This window comes from Oryzias melastigma, linkage group LG16 (assembly GCF_002922805.2).
Source record: "Oryzias melastigma strain HK-1 linkage group LG16, ASM292280v2, whole genome shotgun sequence".
NCBI classification, from domain to species: Eukaryota; Metazoa; Chordata; class Actinopteri; order Beloniformes; family Adrianichthyidae; genus Oryzias; species Oryzias melastigma.
Genome location: NC_050527.1, coordinates 6447457 through 6460442, shown reverse-complemented (window position 1 = coordinate 6460442; position 12986 = coordinate 6447457). Strand labels below are relative to the sequence as shown.

At 36.1% G+C, this 12986-nt stretch overlaps 1 protein-coding gene and 1 long non-coding RNA gene across 3 annotated transcripts; both read right to left on the bottom strand.

Annotated features, from left to right (window-relative positions):
- Positions 1-946: 946 nt before the first annotated feature.
- On the bottom strand, positions 947-2976 carry LOC118599863. The gene is made up of 3 exons (XR_004949396.1): positions 2210-2976; positions 1858-1896; positions 947-1308 (listed from the first exon to the last, which is right to left on the bottom strand). It is a non-coding gene; the product is annotated as an uncharacterized LOC118599863 (long non-coding RNA).
- A 2062-nt stretch (positions 2977-5038) lies between these two features.
- LOC112143707 (CD209 antigen-like protein C) lies at positions 5039-12129 on the bottom strand. Of its 2 annotated transcripts, XM_024267877.2 has the most exons (7): positions 11315-12129; positions 10186-10275; positions 8465-8563; positions 7939-8049; positions 7562-7713; positions 7379-7476; positions 5039-7279 (listed from the first exon to the last, which is right to left on the bottom strand). In XM_024267877.2, the coding sequence occupies exons 1-7, from the start codon at positions 11400-11402 to the stop codon at positions 7153-7155; spliced, it is 765 nt and encodes a 254-aa protein (XP_024123645.1). In that variant the 5' UTR covers positions 11403-12129; the 3' UTR covers positions 5039-7152. The 2 variants fall into 2 exon arrangements, with proteins under 2 accessions (XP_024123645.1, XP_024123646.1); XM_024267878.2 differs by lacking the exon at positions 8465-8563.
- Positions 12130-12986: the final 857 nt, after the last annotated feature.

Genomic DNA, 12986 nt, shown 5'->3' with positions numbered 1-12986 from the left:
AGGAGGATGCGTCTCTGGAGATAGAGCATCCAGGAAAGGGCCAGAACATCAAATGTGTCCATAGTTAAATTTTGAGCTTTTACAAAGCTGTGAAAATGGTGTGAAGTGATTATGCTTTTGTGAGGTTAAAGAGGAGGAGTTATTTTTGCTTTTATGTACCAAAAAGTGCAGTTATTACTACAGTATTACACCATAGAGCTATTTAGTAGCAATTTCAAATTATATACTAGTAATATATGCTGAGAGAATACAGATAAATCTTATCTGATATCTGAATACAAAACTGTCCTGAAACCAACTCGCACTCATTCACCTTTAAAAACAGATTCATGCAGTATGAAGGAGTGCTGGGTCTTAATTTAAGCTTACAGTGCCCATGATATGAGAATGAAGTATTAAAGAGTTAATGATCTTAAAAAAGTAAAAAATAGAATCTTGAATTTTGTAAATAAAATGTTATTTGAAAAACATTTTCTAAAATAAAATGCGTATGACATTATTTCTCCAGCTGACAGATAAAGTAAGCGCCGCCACGGCAGGACCCTCTAATCCAGTTCCCCTCTGGTGGATCAGTACTCTTGAGCAAAGCACAGTCCCCGTCTCCAGGGTTTCTTCTCCAGTAACTGCAAAAACACAATAGTAAAGATGCTTTATCGTTTTTTTTCAGTAAAGCTGAACATTTTTTTTGGCATTTTTCTCTTTTTCATTACCAGCACAATTTAAATTAAAGTAATTAATGCATTCATTTAGGGTAATAAGTGCAAGAAAACTTAAAACTGAAAGAATGAAGTGAGTAACTAGGGGGAGATTCTTATCTCTTATAAGTAAAGTGTGGCCAAGATTTGCCAGTAAGTGAGAATAGAAGCTAAAAAAAGAAGGATGTGTCGAAGGCAAAAAAAAAGTGACAGAAGAGTAGCAGATGATGAAATGTTGCAATGTTGCATACTTTTTTTTTGTTATTTTGTTTTTACCTCTTTTCAAGCGTTTTGTTGTTGACCCACTGCCATACAGACTGATGCTTTTTCAGTCCGATCCAGTAAATCAGGTTCCCTTTCTTTGTCAAAAAATTCTAGAAGATAAAGTTGAGAAGGTTCATGGCTCACTCTAACATCACCCAAATAATATGTAATGTAATGTAATATATAATCAGATTTACCTGAACTTCCTGGCTGGTGATAACAGCCAAAGATCCACAGACTGAGCTGCATTTTGATTGACTTTGTTCCCACGACAGCCTGATTGTGGACAGAAAGAAACAGTAGTTGCCATGTAGGGTCCATTTATAGGGGCACGGCTCACTCCCAGCACCTGCAATTAAAAGAGATGTAATTAAAGGCAAGGGAGGTATATTTGACACAAATCATGCACAATGAGAAAAGAACACAAATTAAAAGCAAAAGTGGATAATCACAATGATTCGGTGTTACTTGGGGTTACTATTTCGTGTCATTGCAAAAAGGCTCCAAGTTCAAACCTCAGCTAGGACTGCTAGCATGCATGGGTTTTCTCCAGAGAGACCAGCTTCCTCCCAAACTCCAAAATCATGCTTCATCGAGGCATATTTACATTAAAAGATTTTTTTTTTCTCAAGGATTTTTTATCTTCCCTTGTGTCCGTGGCAAACATAAAATCCTGTTCACCTTTGTCATGGGACAGATCACACATCAATTTAAGGGTGAGGTCATCTGGTCCCCATAAGAGAGCACAAGAGTTAACTGATAACTTTAAAATGTCCTGGTTTGAATGTGAATGAGCAGACCCCATAAGGGATACAGTGGGTTAGGATGATGGATGGATGAGTCTTTGAAATCACAACAGTAAGATTACAGAGACTGAGAAAATAATAGACTGACAGACCTTTTCTGTAGATTTCAACCTCCTCTTCGTCAGAGTAGACTGTGTTAGAAAGTTAGAAAAAAATAACCGTCATACAACTTTGTATTTTATTATATATATATTATGTAAAATATAGAAAAAGTATGTTCAAACAATTAGATTTTTACTTGTTAGCATCTATTCTTGTCTAAACTTATCAAAATCTGATAATCAACACAAAGTTTGGAGTTGCTGCACAACAACTAAGCTTTCTAACAGCATGTTATATTTTAAAACAGTAACTTTGAAATCAGAACTGTAAAACTATAGAAGAAACTAATAAATGAGAACAGTTTGCTCAGAGTTTTCATCATGTTTGAGGCTTCTCACTTACAAGTGCTCAAGTGCTCCGTGCACTGCCTCTCGGTGCCGACCACAGACGGACCTTTTCCGTTATTTCCGGTCTTCTCTTTCTCAGAGGAGACTGTGGATCCAGCTTGAACTGGAAATTCAAAAGAGAGAAAAAACTCAGCATGCCTTCACACTGCAGCTCTGGAGCTTGAAGCAGTTTTTCTTGAACTACAGTGGAATGGAATTGGTTTATTTCAAGCAATCAAAACAAAAAAATAAAATAAAGAAGACCAACTATTAAACAAAGAAATTTACGGTACATACATAGAGCTATCAAAATAGATCAAAAGATGGTTGGTGTGGGACTTCAAGAGGAACGCAGAAACGCATGAAAATGGAACCTTCGATTGTCATGTGTGACATAAGTGTATCGTGAAATATTTATAAGAACAAAGTGAGCTATGCATGGCGCCCTTTACGCAGCCCTCCACTCACTAATAGATGCACACACTGGCTCCTTACTAACCAAGTGCAATGCTGCATGGAGGTGGTGACACAAAAGTGCCTGTTGAATGCCCTCATAAACTACGCTCTGATTGTCTAATTGATTGGGGGGTTAAGAAAAAAATGAAATTCTCCCACGACACACCTGCATATTACCTTCAGCAGAAATGGTGGTTGTTAGCGGATGTGAGCTGAGCGATACGCCGGGATCAACATGCTCCCAAGGGCTGGCTTTGGTGGAGGAAGTGCAACAGTCTGTGCAGGCATCACCTGTCAATGCAAAAGCAATTTAGTTTTTGTAGATGACCTCAGAGAAATCATATAAGCCATCTTCATCATCCTACAATATTTTGTTTTTGTGTCCATTTTTTAAAAATCAAAATCAATGTTCTTGTCATGAATGAACCAAGTTACAAATATGTTTATGGTGTTAAATGACTACACATTCTCACTACCAACTCGTCATATCCACACATTTACCAGTGTGTGAAGCCTGTTGAGACAACCAAGTTGTAATATTGGCCTTCATAAATAAAACTGAATATATGGAAGTATTGTTTGGGCCTTCTCCACGGCATTTTGATGTTTTGGGTGTCCCCAACTTTTTTTTTTTTTTTTTGACATGCTGGCTGTTAGTTTTTGACATGCTGGCTGTTCCCATTAAATCATTGGTCCCCAACCCTCGGGATGCTGTATCGGACGTGGAACCTGTACCAGGTTAGGGTACCCGTCCACATTCTGATACAGTCAGGTGCCCCAACCCAGTACCAAGGGTTGGGGACAAAGCCTGGACCTGTCCACAGTCACACTTCTCCACATACTCAAATAGTCCAAGTATATCTGTTACCTCTGAAAACCTCCAAATACACACATACATATCATCTTATGTGTACATTACAGTTACAGAGCAGCTTACAAACGCATAAATATTAATAACACAAACACTTGGCAAGTTTGTAGCATTCCTGCACACATACAAATAATCTCTGTGTGCAAAGGGGAGTGTGCACTTGTGCTCAGGTGAGTGTAGGAGTTTAACAGAGAGTAATCACAGAATATGCTGGGGGGGGGGGGTGCCCAGTCACCCCCACACCAAGACACCCCACTAAGACAACGCATCAAAGGCAGCCTGGGCCCCAAAATTAGCTTTTAAAAAGAAGAGGTTGATCTGACTTACAATTCTGATGGGAGTCCTGATAGATGTTATAGTTATTAGAGACTTCCATTAATAAGAATACTCACGTTTCACACCAAGTATGATGACCACCATAAAAAGGATGAGGCAGATAACTGACAAGCAGCTGATTAGACAGTACAGACGTGCACTTCCTGAAACCAAAGTAGGGGACAGGGTGACTTCAAATGATCACAAATTCTTTCTTTAAAGTTTCTAACTAGTTTTAAACTAGCTGCAAACTTAAAGGCAACTTTTTCATGCATAATTGTTTGAAAAAAAGGCATTTAAATGTTGTGCAATAAATTGAATTACTTACGTAGGGTAAGTAGATAAATAACAGCAACATCATGCATTGGGTAAATATATTTTTCACAGTTATCAGATGAATTTGGTTTATATATTCTCTTCCTATTATTATTGCTAGCAAGTTTACAGAGTGTACTGAAGTAAAAAAAATAATTAAAAACTTTTATTTGATTGATAACATCAAAAGATAAATTTGGCTAAAGCAAACATTTTTAACTAAAAATGCTTTAAAATCATTTTGATACTCATACATTAATCTAAAAATTTGGTTTTAAAAATGTCCTAAATTTTACATGAATCAAGATTCACATCTGATACTCTTTCACTATATTTACTCATTTTTTATTTAATTGTAAATTAACAATCTTAATCATTTATGTAAGTTTCTGTTGTTACACCCGAGGTTAGTTCCTGTTTTTTTTAAACTGCAGGAAACTAAAATTCATTTTTCCAAGCATCACCAACTTTTTATTACTAAGTATTGACCAAATTTCCAATAAATGCATGACTTTTTAGACTTTCATGTGAATTTCTGCTTCAGAAGTTTAAAGGGATGTAACCTTTAAGCTCTTCACAGAAGCAGACAGACACTCGTGTTGCAGACAGAGCTGTGTTGTTGGAACAAGCTGTCAGAGCGTTTCAGTTGCACCCTGATGAAATCTGTTGTTTTTAGACAAACATAAAAAATCAAGACATAATGCCCTTTATATAAAAGCGTACCTTGGCAAGGCTTTGAAGTGTAAAAAGCTTCAGCGTAGACCTCTTCGCTTGGACTCAGAAGGCTAGAGTAAAGTCCTCGATCTGCTTCCTCTAAACATTAAAATAGAGACAAACGCATATAAAGTAGTGATACCTGGCATTCAAGTAAAATTATTAGCATATTTTTCAGCCAATATTTACAGACAAAAAAAATTCTACCTTATTTTTCCCATCTATACTGAAAAAAACTAATTTCAGACAATAAACAAAAATATATAAATCAAACATGTCCTATACTTTTTCTTATATTAAAACAATATTTTTCCCACCTTCAGTTTTAACCTCCAGCTTTGGTTCATTAGCTCCTTGTTCTTTATCCTCTTCCTCAGCCTTTGCAGGGATCTCTTGCATCTTTATGGGTTTGTAACGTTCAATCTACAGTCTGGCCAGCTGACAATGAGCTACAAAAAACTGTCTGCAGTGAGAATTTAAGCCGACACCCAGTGTGGTCAAGTAGAGCTCTTTCTTAGAAAAAGAAATGAAAGCTAATGGACAGGATGACAAACAACTTCCCTATAACAACATCTTTCGAGTTTCTACCCTTCCCCTAAACCACACGTGAACTGTAAAAATGACGATACTAACCTAGTTTCAAAGAAACAAGTTTATTAAAAAAGAAGCAACAACACAGTTATTGGTTTTATTTTCAGGCTTGAGGATAGAAAAAAATGTGATGATGAAGATGTAAAAGGCATCTTTAAAAACAAGATATAAAAAAATAAATAAATAAAATAAAAATAAAAAACAGTATCAGATAGAAGGCTCATGCCGGATTGGAGGTGATTCTTCAGAGCGCCTTGGGTCTGGAACTGGTGTCATGCCAGCACGCTCTCGTTAAACTGATGTCAAGTGAGCCCTCTCTGAAATACAGCATGCGACTTTAATACAATCATTACGGTAGCAGCAAGAAAGGCTTCTTTTCAAAGTAAGAGTAAAGCGTACTTTTGAAATGATTCTGTGGAAACTAGGAGTTTTCATTTTACAGGTATTTTAAAAGTGTAGTTTTTATCGATTAAGTACAGGGCAGTACTACAAAATACTACATTAGATCAGGCTGAAACTTTGTGGGTAAGAGTACAAGAAAGGATACTATAAGTGAGAAGTGAAATGATTCTGTGGAAACTAGGAGATACGCTTTACTCTTACTTTGAAAAGACGCCTTTCTTGCTGCTACCGTAATGATTGTATTAAAGTCGCACGCCGTATTTGAGAGAGGGCTCACTTGACAGCAGTTTAACAAGAGCGTGCTGGCTTGACACCAATGGTCTGGAGATGGAGCAGGAGCAGCCAAAGGACCATAGCATCAAATTTGTCTAGGTCAAACCTCAAACCTGCTTTTTTGCAAATGCTTCCACAAGGATGTGACAAAGGTGTAAGGTCTCTTGATAATTTTGTGAGCATAAACTGCAAAAGTGAAAAAAAACTGAAAAGCCCTCCAGGAGAAGCAGAACAATGTTTACAATGTTAATGATTTTTGTCAGAACGTCTCCTTTTGAGAAACCATGTAACTCTGTATGCTATTTACAATCTCATTATTCCACTAATGCATTTTACATCATGTGAACTGTATCAGATTAATATATTTTCAAAACAAATAGTAGATTATTGTTGTATTCTGAACAAATGTGCATAAATGTGTAAACTCAAAATTGAATTGAACCGAAGAATCGAGAAAAAAAAAAAAAAAATCAGGATTGAATCGAATTAAATCGTTTCCAGAAATTATAATCGAAACCCTTCCATGGTGAAGTGTGTGTTCTCAGGGCCCTTTGGTTTCCTCCTACAGTCCAGAAACATGGGTCATTGACTGAGAGATGATTCTAAAATTGAAATGGATATAAAATGCAAATTCATCAGAGGATTTCGCAACGTTGCAACTTTTGTCACTACTTTTCACAGAAGCTGCTGCAACATCAGGCATTTTAGGCCACAACAATCCTGGAGGGTCTGATTTATTTTATCCTGTAACAAAGTCTATCACACACTCATTGACCTTTAAAAACAGAGTCATGCAGTTTGAAGTTTTGTGTCTTATTTTAAGCTTACAATTCCCATAACATATGATTGAATTATTAAAAAGTAAACATGCTTAACAAAAATTGTAAAAACTGAGCTTTCCTTGAATTTTAAACATACAAAATGTTTATCTTAAAAGTGCTTTTGTTCCCCGTTTCTGAATCTACTAAAAGGGAGTAATAATTGATGAAGAAAATATTTTCTGTAATGAAAAACAGCTGATATCAGTACTCCAGCTGACAGATAAAGTAGGAGGGGGCTTGGCAGGAAACTGGAATCCAGTTCCTCTGCGGCGGACTGTGACTGCTAAACAAAGCACAGCCTCCATCGTTTTCATTGGTGGCCCAGTAGCTGCATAAAACAAAATGATAAACATGATTTAACTTTTTTTCAGTGTTGCCAAGGTTTGGATAGGCCCGTGCATACATTATATGTTCTTTTTATGTTCACCTCTTTTCAAGAGTCTTGTTGTTGACCCATTTCCATACAGATTGATGCTTTTTCAGTCCAATCCAGTACAACAAGTTCCCTTTCTCTGTCAGAAAATTCTAGAAAATAAAGTTAAGATGATAATTGATAAAATAATATGTTGAGAAATTATAAGAGGAAGAAAACAAATATCATCAGATTCACCTGAACTTCCTGGCTGGTGATAACAGCCAAAGATCCATAGACTGAGGTGCATTTTGATTGACTTTCTTCCCACGTCAGCCTGAATGTGGACAGAAAGAAACAGTAGTTGCGATATGTCAACCATTTATAGGGGCACTGCTCACTCCCAGCACCTGCAAGTAAAAGAGATCCAATAGTAAAAGGCAAGGGGGGTTCATTTGTGAAGCACTATTAAAGCACAAAAAGTTGAAGTATTTTATAGAAAAGAACACAAAATAAAAGCAAAACTGGAAAATCTCAATGAAACTGCAAAATATAAACATTACATATATATGTATGACTGTAACACTGTAAAGATGAGAAAATAATACATGCTGTGAATAACTGCAAATGCTTACAAGTTTTTCTTAAGTGCTCCATGCACAGTTTCTCAGCGTTGACCATAAACGGGCCATCTCTGTTAGTTCCAGTCTTCTCTTCCTCAAAGTTGACTGTGGATTTGGCTTGGACTGGAAATTACAAGAGAAGGACACTCGGAATACGTTCACTCTGCAGCTGGAAGCAGTTTTTCTTGAACTAAAGTGGAATGAAATTGGTTTATTTCAAGCAGTCAACAGAAAAAAAATCTGTTGAAGGCAAACAAAGAAAGAAATTCATATACTGTACAGGCCAAAAGCTTGGACACACCTTCTCATTCAATGTATTTTTTTAATATTCATTATTATTTACATTGTAGATTCTCACTGAAACATCAAAACGATGCAATTCTTACTGAACAGTTATAAACTGTCGAATAGAATTGTATTGCATAAAGTCTTTTAATTTAAGACTTGTGGCAAATCTGGGATCTAAATTTACAGTTGTAAAAGCTGCCGTAATTTGGTGTTATTGTTGTCAGAGTGATCCATATCTGAGAATACTCACGTTTCACTCCAAGTATGACGACCGCCATCAAAAGGATGAGACAGATTACTGACAGGCACACACACATAACACAGTACAGGCGTGCACTTCCTGGCAGCTCTGGGGAGTAAAACATGGGTTAAATCTGCTGATTAAAAACCATAAACCAATTCTGCTTCAATATTTTGGACCGAAATGGAAAATATGAAACAAAATAAAATAACATTTTTTGGAAAACAAAAGTATTTTCCAGAAATGGAATTATGGAAATGAATATACACATATCCATTATATTCTGTTTTCTGGAAATAGTCTGCAATTTATGTATCTTCTAATATGTAAACTCTATAATCAATTTAGGAAAAGTAAAATGTATCTTTTTAGATGATTTTGAGATCCCACACAAGCCAATAAATAAAAATATGAATGATTAAAAGCTTGTTTCATAAATTTAACATTTAAAGTGTAAAAATCGGTGGTGGTAGAATGATGGTCTCGGGGTTCATTGCATAAAAAAAAGGATAATCAGTTTTCTTTTTTGCTAAGATTCTAACCAAATGACCACAATTTTGTGTCTTGTATTTTGCAGAAAAAACATGATCAGACCATGTAGATCAGAAGCAGCACAGCTTCAAAATTGCTTTAAAATGAAAGAAAAATCTTTCTTTTTGGTCTCTGTTGGTCTTTTGTTGATCAGTTGGGCTCCAGCTCGCCTGAACTCTATTGATTCTGAAAGGTTGAACCTGATTGAACCAAAAGCCACGTGACACACTGTGAAAACTGTCAGTAACTTTACAAGGAAATACTGTAAAATTATGACTGTTAACAATCATAATCATGAAAAAAGCAAATTACAGTTTAATTAGTAGGTCATTTTTTTAAGAGGCATAAATGTTTAAAACCAGTAATTTTTTAAGTATTTGTTCTGTATAAAATGCATAACTATCTAGTTTAAAAATCCTGAACGGTTGCAAGTAAACAGTGTACAGTGCATATTCAGTGTTCTTTTTGACTGAATTCTAGTTTTCAAAGTGCCATGCATGATACTGTACATGTGCTGTTTTTACATTTCATGACATTGGGAAGCATTTCAAGAGTAATCAGTCTCAATGAAAACATGATTAAATCTATTGAATAAATCATCAAAGAAGCTGGAGTCATGACTTGTTATTAAAAAAAGACACTTTCACTGGCATAAAAAAACTTGTTTTTGAAGCATGAACTAACCATTTTGAGCTACTGACTTGTATTTTGACAAAGTGACACACTTTTGCAGGTTACCTCCATGTTTTGCAGTTTGTACTAATTATTTTTGAGAAACGGAGAAAAGGAGTGCTGCAAACTTCAATACTGTTGTGAGAAATTGACTAAATCGATTGAGAAAAAAAGCAAACCAACACTCAGACTGAGACGTGTTGACACAAGCCGTTTGGGTGTTTCAAATGAACATTAAACAGAGGATACATTTATACATAGGAAACTCAATTAAACTTATGATCAGACACAGATTAACAACAACAATTGTCACTTTAAAGGTTTTCAACACTTTGCACCACATGGTTTGTGATCTTAACTCTGTCTTTGTTGTATACATTGTATACTGTATAGTTATGCATTTTAATTAAATTTATTTTAATACGTAGTTTAAACTTTTATCCTTTTTTATACTTATTGCTCTTGGACCTTCTCTGTCTATGTATGTATATGATAAATAAAGTTTATAAATGAAAATAAAAGTGTACCTTGACAAGACTTTACACTTTGATAAGCTTCAGTGTAGACCTCTTCGCTTGGACTCAACAGGCTACTGTAGTGGCCTGGATTTGCTTCTTCTAGAGATTAAAGAGAGATAAACACATTTTGATCACATCTTCACACGCATGGACTAAATACACAACCATCTAACTGCCATTTAATTCAGGATGAGGTGCTTTTCCTGGACCACAGTGACTGCTCAAGGAATACAACCTAAACCACCGCTGGTTATTGACTTATAGTCTGGATTAAAAGTTTTTTTCAGCTTTTGCAGAGTAAGCCATTCCCCTCCAATGCATAACTACAGTATCTCACATCAGCCAAACAGAGACACAAATCACCAGAAACGAGCAGTTTTCTATTGTTCACTACACACTCCAGTTTCACAACTACTTATTTGGCGAGCAGTTTTTGTAGACAGACCACAGCCGTCTTGCTTGGTTCTTCCGCTTTGAAATACCATTAGCTAGCTGGCTCATTAGCTTGAGGAAATTAGTCAGAATGACTTTGACATTGAACTGGACACTGCCATTAGTTTGTGAATTAAAAAAAAGAGATATATTGGAAATGTTTTTTGTATTTCTTTGCATTAAAGTTTGCTTTATAGTTGGTGATGGCCCAGTTTTTGTCAATTCATGTCATAAACTGAGCTGACTCAGCTGACCTATGCTGAATTACCACTGTAGGGACTAAGTACTCAGTTACTGTGACATCTGTAAACCCCAGTTATCATGTTCTTATTGGTCAAGAGAAATAACTCAATATTAGGAGTAGAGACGAAGTGGGAGAAAAGTTTTAGAATTAGAAAGTGTTTAACACCTATTGTATGGATAGTCAGGTCCAACTGCTGTTCTGTGCCTGAGCTAGAACCCGAGCAAACATTGTAAATCTGTTGCTCTCTACTAACCAGCTCAAATCGGAGTGAAAATGTCGTGTGAAGTGAACTAATGAACCCCCCAAAGAAGTTTCACAATCGCCATCAGCAGGAAAGCACCGCACAGAATCATTTTCAACCTCTATTCATAGGCAACAAACTCTCTACCTTACGTTTTCACTGTCTACAAGGAGCGTGCTTTGTTTTACTTTAAGCTGTTATTAAAATAAAATTGTTCTCACCTTCAGTTTTGATGCTCTGCTTTGGTTCATCATCCCTTTTTTCTTCATCCTCTCTCTTAGCCTTCGCAGGGACCTCTTTCATCTCCATGACTGTTTTGTTAATAGTCCAATGAACTAGAAAGTCTCTGTGTCATGAAACGTCCCCTGTTTGTGTTTTTGTGTCAGTTCTTTCAGGCAGTTGTGACTCTTCCTGGATATCCTCCTCTTCCTGGGTTCTCCTGAATGTGTCACAGCTGTCCTCAATGTCTCATTGGTCTCCTATATAAGGAGTCTGAGCGTCCTCTTGCCTTTGTTTATATGAGGTCTGCTCTGGACCTTAGATTGAATAAATATTAGCTATTTTGAGGAATCTCTTGTCTTGTCCTTCCTGCACCTGGGTTTACTCCGTCAGTCACACTCTGGTCAACCGACAATTAGCCACAAACTCCTTTTTCTGAAAGTAGAATTTCAGATGAAGCCCAGACTGATCAAGTAAAACCTTTTGTTGAAAAGAGAAGTAAACGTGAGAAAATAATTTTCGCACATTTAGGCGTCCAATCAGAAGGACTCTAATGGACAAAAAAAAAAACTTCCCTACAGACATCCTTCTTATTTATGTCCTTCCCTTAAACCGCATGTGAATTTTACAAATGTTACTGTGCTCTCTTAAAAAGGAGAAGTTTATTGTACGCCTAAAAAAAATCATACTATTAAGCTAATGTTTACATTGCAGCAGAATTTATTTAGAAAATCATTTAGCAAATTATTGAATATAAACGTCTTTTTTAAGTTATTATATCCAGTATTTAATTATCAGTGCTTCACAAATTCCTTTCAGACCGTGATAAATTACAGATTATTCATTGTGAAACTGAATCTTAAGTAATTAGCGACACTCTTGTGTTAAGAAAATGTGTCTTACTTTTTGTTTTGCAAGAAAAATAATCTTATCAAGAAAGTTTTAAAAAAATAAAATTATGTTAGTTTAAGAAAACGTGTATAGTGACTAGGATTTTTTTCTTAGAACAGTATTCTTGGTAAGACACCTTCTTACCTTATTGGCAGATTTTTCACCGACATTTTCAGATAGGTTGCACTAAAGGATTTAAACCAACTGAGAACAGTACCCATAAACCATTGCAACATTGCCGGGGTTCCATGCAGTCCAAACGCCTGACAGTTACTGCTTTGATGTCTCTTTCAAGAGAATCTGTCAGACATTTCATTGTTGGTTTTGTTCTTGAAAGGAATTGACAGCCCTGCTTGAAAAATAATATTTCTAAGACAATGATGTGAAACTCCTTCTATCTATTAAAGCAGACAGATTTATATAATTAATACAAACAGGAAATGATGAGGAATCTCCTAAAAGAAAGTTATCCAATTTGCTTAATACTTCTGTACAGAGAACCCATAATATGAACGTTTAGACTTTTTGAGGGGACAGTCTGACGCCTTATGTCCAGGTTGCTCACAGTAGTATCATATCCATTCATGATGAATGGAACTAGCCTGTTGTCCAAACCTAGTACTCCCAGGAGTTCCCTGATTTCCTTTTTTCTTTGGGGCCATCCTACGTCTGACACCAAATGCCACAGTCTGGAGGAGAATCACTTTGCGACAGATCAACAACCAAAAAAAAAAAAAAAATCAGAGTTTGGAGTAATGCTGTGAGATAGCACCAATGACACAC